General features: G+C 30.9%; 2 protein-coding genes across 2 annotated transcripts; both read right to left on the reverse strand.

Moving 5' to 3' along the window:
* Positions 1-328: 328 nt before the first annotated feature.
* Positions 329-5,166, reverse strand: LOC101246353 (phosphatidylglycerophosphate phosphatase PTPMT1). Its single transcript, XM_004241677.5, has 6 exons — positions 4,345-5,166; positions 2,736-2,858; positions 1,985-2,078; positions 1,212-1,294; positions 1,038-1,127; positions 329-904 (listed from the first exon to the last, which is right to left on the reverse strand). Exons 1-6 carry the CDS (start codon positions 4,609-4,611, stop codon positions 530-532), a joined length of 1,032 nt encoding a protein of 343 aa, XP_004241725.1. The 5' UTR covers positions 4,612-5,166; the 3' UTR covers positions 329-529.
* Positions 5,167-12,464: 7,298 nt separating this feature from the next.
* Positions 12,465-13,896, reverse strand: LOC101245770 (F-box/kelch-repeat protein At1g80440-like). The gene has a single exon (XM_004242164.5). The coding sequence runs from the start codon at positions 13,737-13,739 to the stop codon at positions 12,636-12,638; it is 1,104 nt and encodes a 367-aa protein (XP_004242212.1). The 5' UTR covers positions 13,740-13,896; the 3' UTR covers positions 12,465-12,635.
* Positions 13,897-16,892: the final 2,996 nt, after the last annotated feature.

The raw sequence follows: 16,892 nt of genomic DNA on the forward strand, positions 1-16,892 counted from the left end.
CTCGAACATCATACTCTGCATATATGTTGAGCCCTTTTTATTTATTTGAACTGCTTAATGTTACACAACCATAATAACTGTGTCTCGATACCAAACAAGTTAAATTCATCATATAGAACATCTATGTCCATAGGCAAATGGTTACTTGGTGTTGCTGGAAATAAACCAGAAAACAAAAAAGAGGGTCTAGCTAAGTGAATCAACATACAGATTGTTCAGACTTTATATGCAAATCTGATGCATCTATACATGCCCTGAGTAGCAAATCCCCCATTCAGAAACTGCAAAATATTCTAACAGGTGGTAAGGTACATCACCAAAGTTCAAATTTTGCAGAAAGCTATATACACATTTACTCTTAAACTTCTCATTTGCAACATGAGAAGTACATCATATTTACATTGAGAAAGTCAAGGTTTTTTGGTAGAGAAAACTGAAACCGTAGACACCTTGTCACATATTTATGTAATGAAGAAACCTATACAACTTTTTAACTGAAGAGAACACGTGTATATATACAACTTTTAGTTTAAGAGAAGACATGAATATCTACAGTAAAACTTTCCAGCTGCTTGCTCTTTGCAGTCGGCTTCTGATTCAGAATCTTCTGGTCGGTGTGGCAGCTAAGCCACATACAGGAGAGTCTTGCTAAGGCTGCCCCACCAGCAACTCGAACCCTGTAAACCAAATTCAAATCAGCCCATATCTCGGATCCAGCCACCCTGGAGTTGAGGCTCGAATCATATCCATCTAGATCTGTTTCGGTTATCACCACTACAGCACCATCATCAAAGGCGAGCAAATTACGTCTAGCCAAGAACCTTGAATTCAACGATATCATACTAGTCAAGGGGTTAGAACTATGTGTCTTTTTCACCATGATATGGTAGAAATCCTGGACAGCCTGGTTATTAGTGGAAAAACAGAATCAACAACAATAGCTAGAAGAATAAAACCAAGTCAACTGGAGTATCTCATTAAGGGAGCAAAATCATGCATCTAAGAGAAAGGATCAATGAGGCAAATCTCTGAGATACCTGTCGCTGGGAAGAGGCCAAAAGCACCCTTGGACGGATAGACTTCACATAGTTATATGCATCATTTGGTGTCATCTGCTTGTACTTAACCTACAAAAACAAAAGAAACTTTAGAAAGAAAATGTGTAAAGTGATCTCTAAACAATCAATTCAAACAAGTCTTAGTTAACCCACCAAGTAGCATAAGACAATGGTCGTGCTACGTCCTCGACCAGCTTTGCAGTGCACATACGTACTTTGTCCATTGGAAGCATTTTCTTAAAAGAAAAACAAAAAAGTTCACTTAAAAGACTTAAACTACTAGTAAACCCTCCCCTGGGAGTACTTTAAACAATTCTGTTGGAATTTTCTGTAGTTTCTGCCGGGGGAAAGGTGTAGAGGTCCAATCTTGATTAGGTATGAAGGAAGAGGAGAGAAGATAAGAGGAATTTTGTGTTCACCCTTGTTTGTTACGACAGAAGGCAACAAAAGTGAAAACAAGTCAATATACAACGTGGCAGATACCTCAAAAAGTACTGTATCCAAATTGCAAACCAGCAACTTTACACATGTACTCCCTCAATCACATTTTAAGTGACATAATCACAATTTAGTAAATTGAACAAATATTTGATTGGACCATAGTTTTGTTGACTTTTGCTTAACCATGACACGGCATTTGAATTTGTAGTGTATTTTTTATTTGATAAGCATGTACTTTTAAAGATTATCAAAAATCTGTGTCAACCCAAGAATTAGACACTTTCAACCCTCAAAGTTCAGACTGTCATTTTTTATATAATGGAGACAGCTCATAGTTCCAGAGTTTGGACAAATTAGATGAATCTCAAGATGAAAAGGGAAAAACTGTCATGAGAAAATCCCAAAAGCACCCACCAACTGAGGTCAAGAATGTTGACAATAGTGTAAATCAACGAACTAGTTAAAGGGGATGGGAAGATACTTACCATGGATGAACTCTACTGCTTGACATATATTATTCAGTGATGGCGCAAATAAGTAATCTCTAGTGGGGAGAACCAAATGACGAATACCATGAGCCTGTAAGAAATAATAGACAACAATTATGTGAAGAAGAAAAAAAAAATTGATCATGTAAAGGGAAGGAAATCTAATAATAAATCCATAGTGTAAACGTACAAGAACTAGACAACTAGTTAATAGCGAAAGTAAAATGTAGGAATTATGAAGTGAAAAACTTAACTTGTACTGGGTGAGGTAGAAAGGCAACACTACTGTATCTCATATTTATAGAATTGATATCAGTAATACCATAGAGAAGATCAGAACACAATCAGTAAATAAATGTCCTAAACAAGAATTGAAACGGACAGATAGACCGTTCACCAAAACAAGTTTGGCACATGTACATTCTCCTAAGCTAATGCAATGATACTCAACATGTCCTTAATGTGCATTCCAATTACATAGGAATGCAAAGGAAATAAGAGGAAGGCGATGAAGGTGAAGCTAGAACGAAGACTGACTTATCATTTCTATTTTTTAGATGAGGAAAGACCACATGAAGCAGAAACTTCAATGATGACTTACTTCTGTTTTTCCTTTTTGATTTTGTTCTAGATTGATAAGGAAGGACTGATTTCTTTTCTTTTTTTTTTTTTGAGATAGAGACTACCTTGTCTTTTAAGTGAAGCATAACAGAAAGATCAAAACAAATATCAGAAATAAAGAACTAACCTCATATAAGGAAGTAGGAACTAAAGTCTCATATGGCTCATTAAGGGTGACAACACCGGAGACACCAAGCTCCTTAAGCCTTTTCACATCCGATGGGAAAGGGACAGCACCTAATAACACAAACTAAAGGGGAGATTAAGTCAGTAATACAATCCTGTTATGCAGTAAAATATTAAAGCACAATCTACTACCCAACTATTCACTAAAAAATAATTGAAAGAACATGAACATCAATCAACCTATGCGATCTTCCAAGATGATCCATGCAAACACACAAACTTAATATCCAATATGAAGATAGATGCATATGGAGTTACGAGAATAGAATTGCAGCTTATATCATGAAGTTTAAGATGTAGGAAGACATCCGTTAAGATTCCTACATGCACCTCCCATACCTCGCTGGACATATACCAGACATTCTACAACCTTGAACAAATAATAACACAAAAGCAGTAAAACATAAAACAGATATAATGAACGTCAAGTCGTCGACATCACTATACATATACTCCCTCCAAAATCAGTCCTCTTAATTTGACCAGGATGTCGGCAAACATTGAAGTTTACTGTATTTAAAAGGATTTGATCTAGAGTGGGGATAGAACTATCTTTCTGATCAATGTCAACTTGTACTGATATAAAGGAGAATCTCAAGTCACCTTTTGGTACATAACATTCTAAAACTAATTAGAGTATTAGAAAAACTTCCTAACTAAAGAAAGTAAATAAATTTTCAGGAAACCAAGAAGGAAATGAGAGTTGATCAGGGATGACAATAGTGAGAGTAACTTACTTATAGAAGAGCTCAACAAATTTACTATTGGTTCATCTTCCTGGATAACAATGCATCTTTTGCCACATGTCGAAGGTTGATGATTAAAGGCAAATTTCTTTTAGAAGAATAGACAAGAAAAATATTATGCCCCACGTGTCATTGTCTTGTCATTCCAAGGACAGACGACTAATCATCTTTCTAATGCATTTGATACAGAGTACTAAATCAATCTATTACATGCCTTTTTATTATTGACAAGCATGTCCAAAGGCATGCCCTTTCAGATAAAAACTACACGATTGATATTTCTACAATTCAGTTGCAGCCTCATTTTCTGAATAATCATCCATATAGTACTATTGTTCATCATTCATGACTTAGAAGTTCAGCAAGATGTTACAACAGTTCAACATCAGCAATCAAAGTAATCAACTTTAATGTAACTATTTTTTTTTTGATGAAGTGTAAATAATTTTTCCAGACAAAGACTTTCAGAAAGATCTATCCTGCCTCAGATGACAATTAATTAGAATGAATTTCTAATATAACTAGTTCAAAATTTTATTAACACATGACATGACTATTTGGATGCGCCATAGGGATTGGACATTATATGCAAAAACATTCCACCTTGTCTGAACAACTATTGAAGCATACTGACATCATTTGCACAATGACATAGATACATTTAAAAAGACCATATAATTCACTACAAGTGTATACATAAACGGGGAACAACAATAACAACATCGAGGCATTCATTACAAGTGTATACACTAAAGCCAGGACAACAAAAAGTATCAAAAGCAAGAATGACAAAAGCTGGTATACCTCATCAATCCAGTCCCACCAGCGAAACTCCACTTGAATCTTGTTCCTAACAACATTGTAGAGAAGTGTCGGGTAAAACAAAGCCCGAGCACCAACTCCAACCATGACCCTCCTGACATCCAACACAACAATAGCATTCTTGCCACTACTACCACCAGAATACACCACCTTATCAGCAGGAGATGATTTCTCTGCCTTCTCTACCACACCAGCCATCTCCACTTCCCCATTCTCCAACTCTCCTCTCTTCTCTTCCTCTATATACATGATAATACTTGAAACAGGAAAAAAAAAATCTATACAACTGACTGATCACAAAAAGAGAGGAAAAAAACAAAATGCAGAACCCACTTGCCAAAGTAATTAAAAAAAAGATTTACACAACGCACTGACAAACAAAGTGCAAATTCCACACCAAAACACAAACTTTCACCTAAAATTCAAACTAAGAGACTTATAAACCCAATATCATTCTCATCACTGTCTTCAAAATCAACATAAAATAAATGGACCCTTCCCTCAAAATTAGGCAAATTATCAGTAAAACGGATCGGGGTCGCTGAAATTGCAACAAAGGTTCGAACTTTGGCTGAAATCACGGTAGACTTTGCAAATTTCAACCATATTCAGAGAAAATTGTATCGATCAGACGGAAAAGATCTTGCGGAGATGGTTGAGACCCTTGATTTGGAAAAGCAATCGAATCCGAATCGGTAAAAGAGTGGAGATAGCTTAGGATCGAAGAACCCTAGACGATACTCTACTTGGGAATTCAGATTGTCCCCTTTCTATGTGTGTGTGCCACGTAATTTAAATCTTTTTTAAAAAATATAAAATTAAAGTAATTTTATGGTGACGTGGAAACCCCAAACGACAATTCACGAATCACGTTTAAGCCTGGTATTTTCTGGTGGGACCATTCATAAGAATTTTAAGGTCACAATCCTAGCTCCGTCAATACAGAGTCGTTTTATGCTTTTTTTTTTTTTAATTTTTTGGTGCGAACTCGAATTTAATTAAATTTTAATAAGTCCATTGAATATCTGATAAAAAATCAAAAAAAAAATATTTACTTCTTTTATCTTTTCAAAGAGATGAAGGTTTTATCCTTCGAATAATTTCCTTTTGTTTTTAAATATTACTATCTCGTTTTAAATAAATAATTTTCTTTTTATATTTTACAAAAATAAATACTATTTTCTTTTAATTTTATCTTGCTTTAAAATAACAAGAGTACTATACGATTAGAAACTACTGAAAACTACATCTTTTTAAAGATAATTATGAAACATAAGTTAGTGAAAATATATAAAAATAATTAGTGTTTTTTTTTATCTTATGTTTATTTTAATAACGAGAATTATATTCTACACAATAAAAGAACTACTAAAAAACTATATCCTTTTAAAAATATTTATGAAGGATAAGTTTGTGAAAATATATGATAATAGACTTGAATAATCAATGTTTAAGTGCTTTAAGGATAATCTTAAGATATTGATCAAAGATAAGTAAGTGAAAATATATGATAATGACTTTGAAATATCATGTCTAAATGCTTTAAGGATATTCTTAAGATGTTTATGAGAGTTAAGTTCGTGAAAATATATGATAATAAACTTGAAATATTGGGTATAATAACTTAACAAATATAAAAAAACAAGTCACAAAGATAAAAAATTGTTAATCAGTTAAGGGATAATTGTATATAATAGCAAATTAATAATTTAAAATAAATGGAGTAGCTACTATTTGATTTAATTGTGCCCCATAGCAAACGTTTGTCAGTCGCCTCTCTCCCTAAACTCTCGCTCGCCACTCTCTCATCCTCGCTCGTCACTCTCCCTCTGCTCGCCTCTCTCATTTTACACAACAGAAGTGTATAAATTGTGTTTCTGTTTTGTATAAAGCGAGAGAAAATTGTATATACACATGCAAAAATATATGTCTTCGTGCTATACACTTAATTATACAATTTACAAACATTTTACTTTGATTCAATTGTATACAAATGCAAATTTTATACAAATATTGCAGCGACAAAGGCCAGTGAATTAAACAATTGCAGCGAAATACAATTTTCTCTCGCTTTATACAACAGAAGTGTATAAATTGTGTTTCTGTTTTTGTACAAAGCGAGAGAAAAACATATATCTTCTTCCTATACACTTATAATTATACAATATACAAACATTTTACTTCGATTCAATTGTATACAAAGCGAATTTTATACAGATATTGCAACGAAATAGGCCAGCGAACCATACAATTGCAGTGAAATAGGCCAGCAAATTATACAATTGCAGCGAAATAGACCAGCAAATTATACAATTTAGGCCAGCAAATCATACAATGGCATATGTATAGCATGACCAACGAATTATACAATTTAGGCCAGCGAATTATATAATTGTATATGTATAGCGAATTATACAGTTATATATTTTTACTATTGAGCGTAATTATACAAACTTTGTTATAGCATACAAATATAAATTTTTTGTTTGCTATATATGAAAGTTGTCCATCATTTAATGTCATAATGTTTGGACTGGGCCATGATTCTTCCAGCTTATTTGGGGGCCTTTACTGTATGGTTATTTTTGGGCTGTACCTAAGTAACCATCTATTTATCCTCCAAATTTTACAATTTCTTTCTTAGTTGATTGTTTTTTTCGAATTAGTTAGTACTTAATAATTCAGTGTTTTAAAAAATTCTATTTGGGCTTTTCTAGGTCGGGGCTCTAACAAAATGTTCGAAGACTCAAGTATGGGGCATAGTTCTCTAAGACCTACGTTTTAATTGCCTGATTGTACGTCTCAAGCACGCTCGATGCCTAACACTCAAGGCTCGCCTAATAAATCTTACACAAATTATGTATTAAAAATTTTAGTTAACATTATTGATCCTCATAATTCTTGAATAATTGAATGATACTTGATAATCTATTGATATAAGAAGATTGAGACTAACTCAAATTTCAAGTTTTAGTATCCATCTTTTCTATTTAGTAACACTGTGAAAGTAATTATATATTACGTAATATTTCTTTCAAAATACGTCGCGAAAATTTTACTATTTCACTTATCATTGATCTTCATGATAAAAAAAATCATACTTTTATTTAGTCATTGGAAAGTAATTTTATTTTTATATATGATAAAGTATTGTTTTTTTTTTTTATCATAATACTTGTAAGGTGATTAATTTTTTTCTTTTAGGGGGTAAATCTTATAGTGTAATAAATTTTTTCTTTTTTGAGAAATAATGGTTCTTTTGTTATTAGAAAGTTAAGATATTAGATTATTAATACTTGCATAATCATGTTAGAACTTTTAGTTTCTATTAATTTATTTAATCATATTTGTAAATATTTTAAAATATTGATTTATTTTTAAAATTTAGTGTTATTATATTATTATACTATATTATAAAATAAAAATTTAAAGATTCATAGGGCTTATGCCTTACCCTATACTTAGTAAAACGTCTCGCCTCACGTCCCTGTCTTTTTAAGACATTGGCTTAATATGTTGTTATTTTGGCTAACTTCAGACTAAATGATGCTCCTTCTTTGCTTTTCCAGGAACCTCTTTTTTTTTTTAAAAAAAAAGAATTCATTCGATGTTGGTTGCACGCATGAATGTAACAAATTACAATCGTCAAATATCTTAAAAAAATATAAAAAATAAAGTAAAGTGGAAACACTCAATACAATTCAACAAATAGAATCGTTTGACACTTTAAAAAAAAATAAAAAATTAAAGGCACAGCGATGGATACACACTAAAGTTACTATGAAATATGAAAACAATAAATACAACCGTTTGATATCTCAAAAAATATACAAATACAATGTTTGGTACCTCAACAAAAATATAGAAATATATACTAAATACAGAAAGAGAAGAGAGGATTTGTTTGTTTGTTTGTTTTTTTACTTAGCATCTCAATAATGTCTATTGTATTTACTGTAATATAGATCGTTAATTATGTCCAAATGATAGTCATTTTTTAAAATTTTCTCATTCATTTATTCTCACTAAAAGAAAAGAGACACAAATATCCAATAGTTAACACCTCACCTATTTTTATAATATAAGTACTGTCTCTTAGCTTTTATTTTGTTTTAGCGTGTTCCAAAGAAAACGTCTATTTTTCATTTTTTATAACTTTTTAATTTCAATTTTCCTTATAACATGTTTAAGCTACTGGATCACATTTTATATATATTTAGTTTTAAATCACATAATAAAACTTTTTTTTTAATGTGAAAGGGAGGAAGAGTACTAGGTAAAACTATATATATGTCATTTACTATATACGGGCGTTTAATTGAAGAAATGTTGATTAGTGCTTTAAGAATGGACCATTCAACAAAGGTGTACCACTTTTGCTTTTGAGTTTTGCCCTTTTCTACACTAATTTGGAATATTAATTGGGTTACACTTTTATACCGAGAGGTTTTAAAGTAAGTTATTATATAAAGTCATTTACTAAAATAATATGTTTTTTTAAAATTTTACAAAACTAGTATAAACGTATTTCACAGTAACGTTTTAGGATATATTTTATTTTTTAAAAGTTGATGGCGTCAGATTGATATACGTTATTCACAGTGACGTTTTACTCCTAAAACGTTAAACGTTACTTACAGTAACGTATATCAAACTAAATGCTGTTAGTTTTTAAAAAATAAAATATACCCTAAAACGTTACCGTGAAATACGTTTATACTAGTTTTATAAAATTTTAGAAAAATATATTACTTTGGTAAATTGTTTTATATAATGACTTAGTTTGGTTAAAAAAAATTTATACGGATGAAGAAGAATTAAAGATATGCAAAAGCTTGTTACGAGTATATATTCATATACATCGAATTATATAATTTTTATTTTTAAAAGAGAAGATTCTTTGAGTCTTCTAGAAGGAAAAAGACCGGAAAGAGAAATTTATCTTATCTTTTTAAATGAAATAAAAAAATTAAAATTTATGAATCACATAATAAAAAAGTAAAACAAAAATTATTGAATTTATTCGAGCCTAACGCCTCTTTCTACGAAAGAAACATGACATGAAGGGTGATGGTCAAGTGTTCTGGCATGATTCGTTGCCATGGAAAAATCCATTTGCTTATATAATTGAAAATATTGGAGATCTCAAAGATTTTAATTGTCTTTTTATATAAATACACACAATAATATACATAATAAGCTAAGCATGAAGTCGACAACTCGTAAATATATGAGATATGTAAACTTTGCCTCAGCTAATTTTAATCTTTTGTTATTATAATCATGTAATGATAGTAGAAAACTTGTTTAAACTATTTAATATAAACTAAAATTATTATATTGATGTTTTTTCTTTTTTTCTTGACAAGAAAAATCTATAGTCGCTATCTTAGGATAGAACCCCCGCTTTTATACAATAACTCGCAAATCACATAGGAAAGGTAACTTGCACTAGGCAAGCCTGCTGCAACAAGCTCGACCCAGAAGACAAATCCCTTGCTTTCGCTAATAAGGGATTTCGAACTTGAGACCTTCAACATGAAAATCCCAAGGCCTAATCACTTTGTGTTTTATATACTGAATTTATTATGTTTACTCGAATTGATAATCTATTAAAAATGATACTCTTTTTCTATTCATTCACAAGATAAGAATAAAGTTGTACACCAATATTTTTTAATCATTTTTTTAGGAAGAAACTTTAAAGTGACGAAAAATTGTGGAGTAGATTTTTTTGTTAGTTTCCCAAACTTTATTAGTCACTACCATAATATTCTTTATAGCTGGACAAAGCTCCTACATAAAAAGGACAACAAGAAGTAAAGTTGTTTTCAAAACAGAAAGGTATAAAGAGGAGGAAAAAGGCCAAGCGATTAAATTAAAATTAAATTAAATGAGAATAAAGGCAGGATTTTGCCTATAAAATACATAAATTTCTTGTTTTTTGACAAAGGCTGACCAAACTATAGATGACTGGCCATAAAAGCAAAATGTGTGATTCAAATTCAAACGTCGATGATGTACATATTTTATGTTAAATGAGAAAACTAAACACTATTTTTTTCAAAAATCAAAAATTGATTTTATCTGTCTGATATTTTAATAATACTGTCTATCTATATTAGAATTTGATTATTTCAAATTCATGCCATGTAGGGTTCATTTAAATGAAGCATTGTGTGAATTTTCTCATGACTCAGAGTCAAAACATTTGATTAAGAAAAAAACAACTTCATTTCCTGCTCCGATTACCTTTTTTTCAATTATTAGACGGCAACTGGCATAAGATTATTCCTAGTCCATTTTTTAGTGCTGTTAAATCGATTAGTATAATTTGTCCGTTTTCGCATTTTCTTTACTGCTCGTTTGTTCAAAGAATAAGGAATAGTTATTAATTTCATAATTGGAAAATATATAAATATCTCTTTAATTTATGTCTAAAATTTTAGAGATACATTTATATTATATTAAAGTTTTATTATTCTATAAATTTATTTTATAAATAATTTTTAGAAAATGTCAACACATGAACTCACAAGATGGTGCCACGTAGGATGAAAGGGGTAGAAAATTATTTATAAAATAAATTTAAGAGATAATAAGACTTTAATATAATATAAGTGTGTCTCTAAAATTTCGGACATAGATTGAGAGAATATATGTGCATTATCTATTTTGTAATTAATTTTGATTGATTGAGATAAAATTGTAACATAATTTATTTTAAAATTATAATTTTATTTTTATCCTATATTAAGAATGACGAAGTGAGATAATAATTCTGAGAGAAGTTTGTTCTCCTATCAAATGAGCCCTCACTCTCAACTATAAAGAGATAATAATATGTACAAAAGAGAGAAACAAAATACAGCACCTTAAAAGGGCGTGCAAAAGTAAACACACTCTTAGGATCCTTTCTACTTTGTCATAATTTTTTTTTAAGTCAAATAATATGAATTTTGAAAAATATTTTAAAATATAATTTCATCATTACTGATATGAAAAAAATTTGTAATTTCTATCACTTTTTGTATAATTTTTGAATATCAAATTTTTTATTTTAAAATACTAAATTAATATAAAACTCTGAATGTTAGTTAAACTGACTCTCGAAAAATATAATGTGAGATAAAGTAAAACAAGCAAGATGGTTATAAGGAAAAATTTCTTCCTCATTAATACTTCATGTTGATTTTTCATGAAGAAGAATCATCTTTACTAAGTTGATTAGCTAATTCATCTGATTATAAAGTCAACTTCAACATTATTGTAATGACTAATGAGCATTGATTAATAATAATATGTTTAATTGAACAAATTCAAGCATTAGCCACCGATATCATCAACCCACTTGCTCTAAACCATCCATTTTTTCAACTTTATTATTTTGTGAAAATATATCTTCTTCCCATATTTTAATTAAATGTTGTTTGCAAATAATTATGCTAACTTTTGATTAATTACACTTTAAGTCAATAAAATTGATTTTTGCAACCAAAAAGAATACCCAGTTATGTTTATATGTCTGGGGAAATTTGAAAATATCAACAATTTTTTTTCTTTGTATCTTTATTTTGAGTCCCAGTAATCTAACGTTTTCGACAAAATAATTAATTTGACTCTATAAATACAAATATCTCTATAGTAGTACCAAGCAAAAACGTTTTTTTTTCTTCTCCATTAGCTTAGCAAAAGTGTGACACGGTAGTAAATCTTTAACCATGACTACAAGGAATTTGAATGTCAAAATGTAGGTAGTAGGCCAATACAGGACTACTTCACTCGTATTTTGTCAAAATATGATTCACAATAAACTATTGAACATAGACAAAAATAAGAGCAACCATTCTAGGATAATCGTATTAAGATTTGATTAATTTAAATTTGTATATTACTGTGGCTCATCGTTACCAGCATAATCGTATTAAGGTTTGATCAATCCAAATTTGTATATTACTTGACTCATTATTAAAGGGATCTCTAACCATGACTGTAATGCAGTAACAATGTATATATAATAAAGGAACGATTAAGATTTCACTATCGTTGACCAGAGATTTCATATTCAAGCCTTAATTTACCGAATGAAAAAAAGAAGACGATAAGCCAATACTATGCTTGTTAGTCAAAACTTGAAACACAACACACAACTGTACATGCCAAAAATAAGTGCAATCATGCCAGAATAATTGAGTATCTTAGAAAGGAAATTAAAAGGGGAAAAAAAGCCACTCTCATTCTTAAACCTAACTAGTGATTTGTTTTTGAGAATATCATAGTTCCAAACAACAACCATATTGAACATGACCACTATATTCGTTAGGAGTTTCTACTTTTGTCCATTTTTTCACTTTGCCATCACTCTCCGCATCCAAATCCAAAGCATAACTACTATAGACTTCATCAAATGGACCCCTTCCCACCAATATCAACTTCCCTTGACACGCTGTCAAATATGCCACGCTGGCAATCCCTGCTGGCAATTCCGCCAACTTCCGCCACGTATGATCTTCCTTCACTGCCACGTCACCTCCTCGGCACATGTATAATCTCCCATCATCACCTTCAACGCAACTTTGAGGAGAAGTGTTGATCACACTCAAGAAGTCATCTTCCAGTCGCCACTGCCACGTGGCGGTGTCGAACACCTCAGCGTCATTCTCAAAGTGACCTTGCGCCCACGTAGGATAACCGCCGATGACGTGGAATTTACCTTTGTGATATACAACCTTACATTCGTCTCTCTCCATGACCATATCAGGAAGTGTAACCCACTCGTCTTTAACGACGTCGTATGAGAGCGCTGATATCAAAGCATTCTTTTCGTCGTCGTGGCCACCGGCGACGACGATCATTCTATCGGAATCCGATCCACATCCGAAGAACGACCTCTGCTGACCTGGCATATCCGCCCCACGACGCCATGACCCGGATATGAAATTGTAAATGAAAACACAATCCATAACCCGCCAGGTAACCGGGTCACACCCGCCAATTACTACTAAATCCGACCCGACTCCAACAATCCGGCAAAACCTCGGCAATCCATCAATTAACTCCGGTATCGGCGGCAAATCGTACCAGGACCCGTTTCCCGGGTCAGAAACGGAGATACGGTAAACCTGAGTAGAAAAAAGAGCAGTATCACCCTCTGGTTTTTTCACAGTAGCCACCATAGATTGCACCATGACTAAAACGGGTCGGGTCAATCCAGAAAATTTCCGCCGGCGACGAAACTCCGGCGACGTAATCTCGCCGTTCCATTTTTTGCATACTGAAGCTGCTTTAGAAAATTGATCCACAGGTAGACGTATGAGACATTCAAGAGCTATTTCATTAGGTAGCCCCGGGATGAAGTCCATGGCTGTAGCTTGCATTTTTTGTATTTGAAGTAATTTTAGTTATGGTTTTTCCTTTTTCAGATTTATGACATTATTGATGGAACGTTGGTTTGATAAAACCGTAAGCGTGTATGGGTGCAGGTTTATAGTGTTTGTTGCGGATGGATAAATGAGTAGGGACACAAAAAAAAAAAAAAGTTTTACTCTGTGAAGTAGCAGTAGGGGCAAAGGAGACTTTTTCAGAGTAAAATACAAGTAGCGCAACTTGGTGAATACGGCTATAATCAAAATTATATTAATATTTTTATAAACTTACGGGCATATCATGTCTTGCGATTGTCACGTGCCATGACATCGTGTTTTAATTGATACAATTTGTGTTTTAATTGATACGATCGGTATAGAATTACAACTAAATTTTTACTACTTATCTAACCTAGTAGAAAAAGAATTTCGAGTTATGAAATTTTTAGTATAAATTATTAAAAACAAAATAAAATAATAAATTTATTTTTTAAAATTTTAATGGATAAAATTATTGGATGCTATGTCGAATGGAGGTACTACTCATTTGGAGAACATTAAACGCTGGATATGAATAATTTTCCAGTGGTTCCGTAGTCTTGGCCTTTCGTTAATAATTATTGTTGCTGTTGATAATATATTTATACCTTTCTGGCCCCATTCGTAATGTTTACTGTCTAATCATTGTTTAAAACTATTTATGTTTACTTATTTTATGTAATACATTTTCTCAACTTATTTCTTACCAATAAATAATCAATCAACTTTATTAAGAATCGACAAGTTAAGAGTCCAGAGTCTAAAGGGTATAAAATATTAATAAAAATTTTAAAATGGTAATATAAATTTTTATATTAATTAAAACGGCAAAAACGCTGAAACAACAGCGAATTCCTCAGCCGAAAAAATCAAAATCACTGCTAATACTCAAAAAAATGAAAATCCTGCCACATGGCGATTTTCTTTTAAAAAAAAATTAAAAATTAAAAATTTTCTTTTAAAAAATCAGATTTTGCAAATTTGCAGCGATTTTACTTTTTCCGGCGGAGGAAATCGCTATTGTTCGAGCGATTCTACCGTTTTGATTAATATAAATTTTATATACTGTATTAAAAATTTTGTTAATATTTTATACCTTTAGACTCTGAACTCGACAAATTAATATATTTAATTAATTTTCTTCTACAAATACAAAAGCAACAAAAAATTTACTGAATTAATCCAAATTCACAAACCCTCACTTAACTCTTTCCCTAATCCCATCATTTGTTGTTTACACTGGCTTGGTATTTAACTATTCGAACACGTTCGGCATCAAATACGTTAATGATTGATACTTTATAACCATTTTGTTTAATGACAATTCTAGAGTCGTGGTATAAGATGGGTCTCAATGATTAATAAGACAATTCTCTTGTAGAAAAATATTACAGAAAAACTAGTAACTTTAAAATAAAATAACGGAGATAATAATCCGGTAAAATTGACTTTATACTAGTGCCTATATCCGGTAAAAGTTTTCATAATTGGTTATTAATCTTTAGCGATAAATTATAGTATATATTAATTATCGCGCTAAATATATTTTTTAAAGATAAATAACACTTTTAGTAAATATGTCTACAACCTCTAAAGATAAATATCCCCTTTTCTTTTCTTCGTGCCCTATTCAATGTTTAATTATATTAGGCATGTTTCAGCATGCTGCTTTGAGATTTTTGAATATCAAATCTAACATAATTTAATTAAATTTTGCCGGATCTATACGAAATCAAAACGGTCATATATTCTAGGATGATTCAACTTTGATAAGTTGAAAACATATTAACAAATTTATTATATTGTATATACAAGCTTAGTCTAACTTCGTTATTTTCCACATGATACATTCTTAATCTTAGAATCTAAGCTATTAGTTTTCATCACTTCAAGTGATGATGCTTTCATAAATGTTGACATTGAAGAATTTATAATCTAATTCATATATATATATATATATATATATATATATATATATATATAAGAACATGGAATTAAGTAACTAGTCTTTTCATTAAAATAAGATGCAATGCAAAAAAATAACTATGCTAATGAAACATGACAACTATGTTAACAATATTTTACAAGGTATTTGTTGAATGTATCTAAAGTTTATTTCACAATATCTAAGTGAAATTATAAATTAAAAAAGAGAGAAACAATTTAGATATATTACATCGAAAGGTTGTGCCTTCTAGTAGATTAAATATTTGCGCATGAAAGTAAACATGTGAGATCAGAAGTGGTACGTATAATTTGAGATTGCATATGTGTTGTTTTTTAATTAATTCGATTAAAAGCAAAAAAACGTTCTCTCTAAAAGAAAAAACAATCACGTTTATGGTTCAAGTTTGAAAATTCTGTAATTAGGGCGGAAGTTCCTTCTACTTTTTCTAAGTCTCAATAAACGAAGCTATAGCTTATTTAAATAATAACACTACAGATAATTTATGAAATATTTGTTTTAAGTGTGGCTATATGTATATAGAGAATTAGTTATCGATAGATCAAACTGATTGTTATCTCTTTTTTTTTCTTTAAAATTTTATCGATTTCATCACGAAAAATATGTTCAAAGGGTCATATAACATTATTAACAATCCATTTTGACAATATTATATCCACCTTTTGTTCAACAAAATTATATAACTACAATTTTTTGGGCATGAGTGTCCCATCATATACGTAGACTTCATATTAAATAAACCAATTGGAGTTACGCAACATCTTGATTAATCCCTGCCTATTTGTTTAAATTAATTATCAGTTGAAAATTAAGACATCAACTATTTTACACGTTATCAAATTCGTCATCACAAAATAATTCCTTACACTAATTAATCTAAAAAAATGCATGCCCACTAGACAAAAATTGTTGCTAAACGAAAATAAAAAAAAATCAATCTACTTGAAGGGTAAAACGTGCTAAAATGGGAATATTATGCAAAGTAGCAAATAATCTGCCTATGTTAGGTACTATAGCTGAAGTTTACAAAATTATAGTCCGCGGCTAAAGTTTTGTCAATTCTTTCTATTCCTTTGATTTGTATAAATTCAGAATTTATGTAATTTAAATTCTAATTGTATAATTCTAGAATTTTGTCTATGCTAACTCTGGCTATTTCT

The sequence above is a fragment of the Solanum lycopersicum genome, chromosome 6 (assembly GCF_036512215.1).
Source record: "Solanum lycopersicum chromosome 6, SLM_r2.1".
Lineage (NCBI taxonomy): Eukaryota > Viridiplantae > Streptophyta > Magnoliopsida > Solanales > Solanaceae > Solanum > Solanum lycopersicum.

What these genes read in the sequence shown, in the direction of transcription:
- LOC101245770 (XM_004242164.5), bottom strand. Translation starts at nt 13,739, where the DNA reads ATGCAAGCTACAGCCATGGACTTCATCCCGGGGCTACCTAATGAAATA.
- LOC101246353 (XM_004241677.5), bottom strand. Translation starts at nt 4,611, where the DNA reads ATGTATATAGAGGAAGAGAAGAGAGGAGAGTTGGAGAATGGGGAAGTG. An exon ending in AGCAGTAGAGTTCATCCATG is followed by an intron (nt 1,295 to 1,984) that starts GTAAGTATCTTC and finishes TTTTCTTTTAAG; the next exon opens with AAAATGCTTCCAATGGACAA. An exon ending in TGGCCTCTTCCCAGCGACAG is followed by an intron (nt 905 to 1,037) that starts GTATCTCAGAGA and finishes ACTAATAACCAG; the next exon opens with GCTGTCCAGGATTTCTACCA.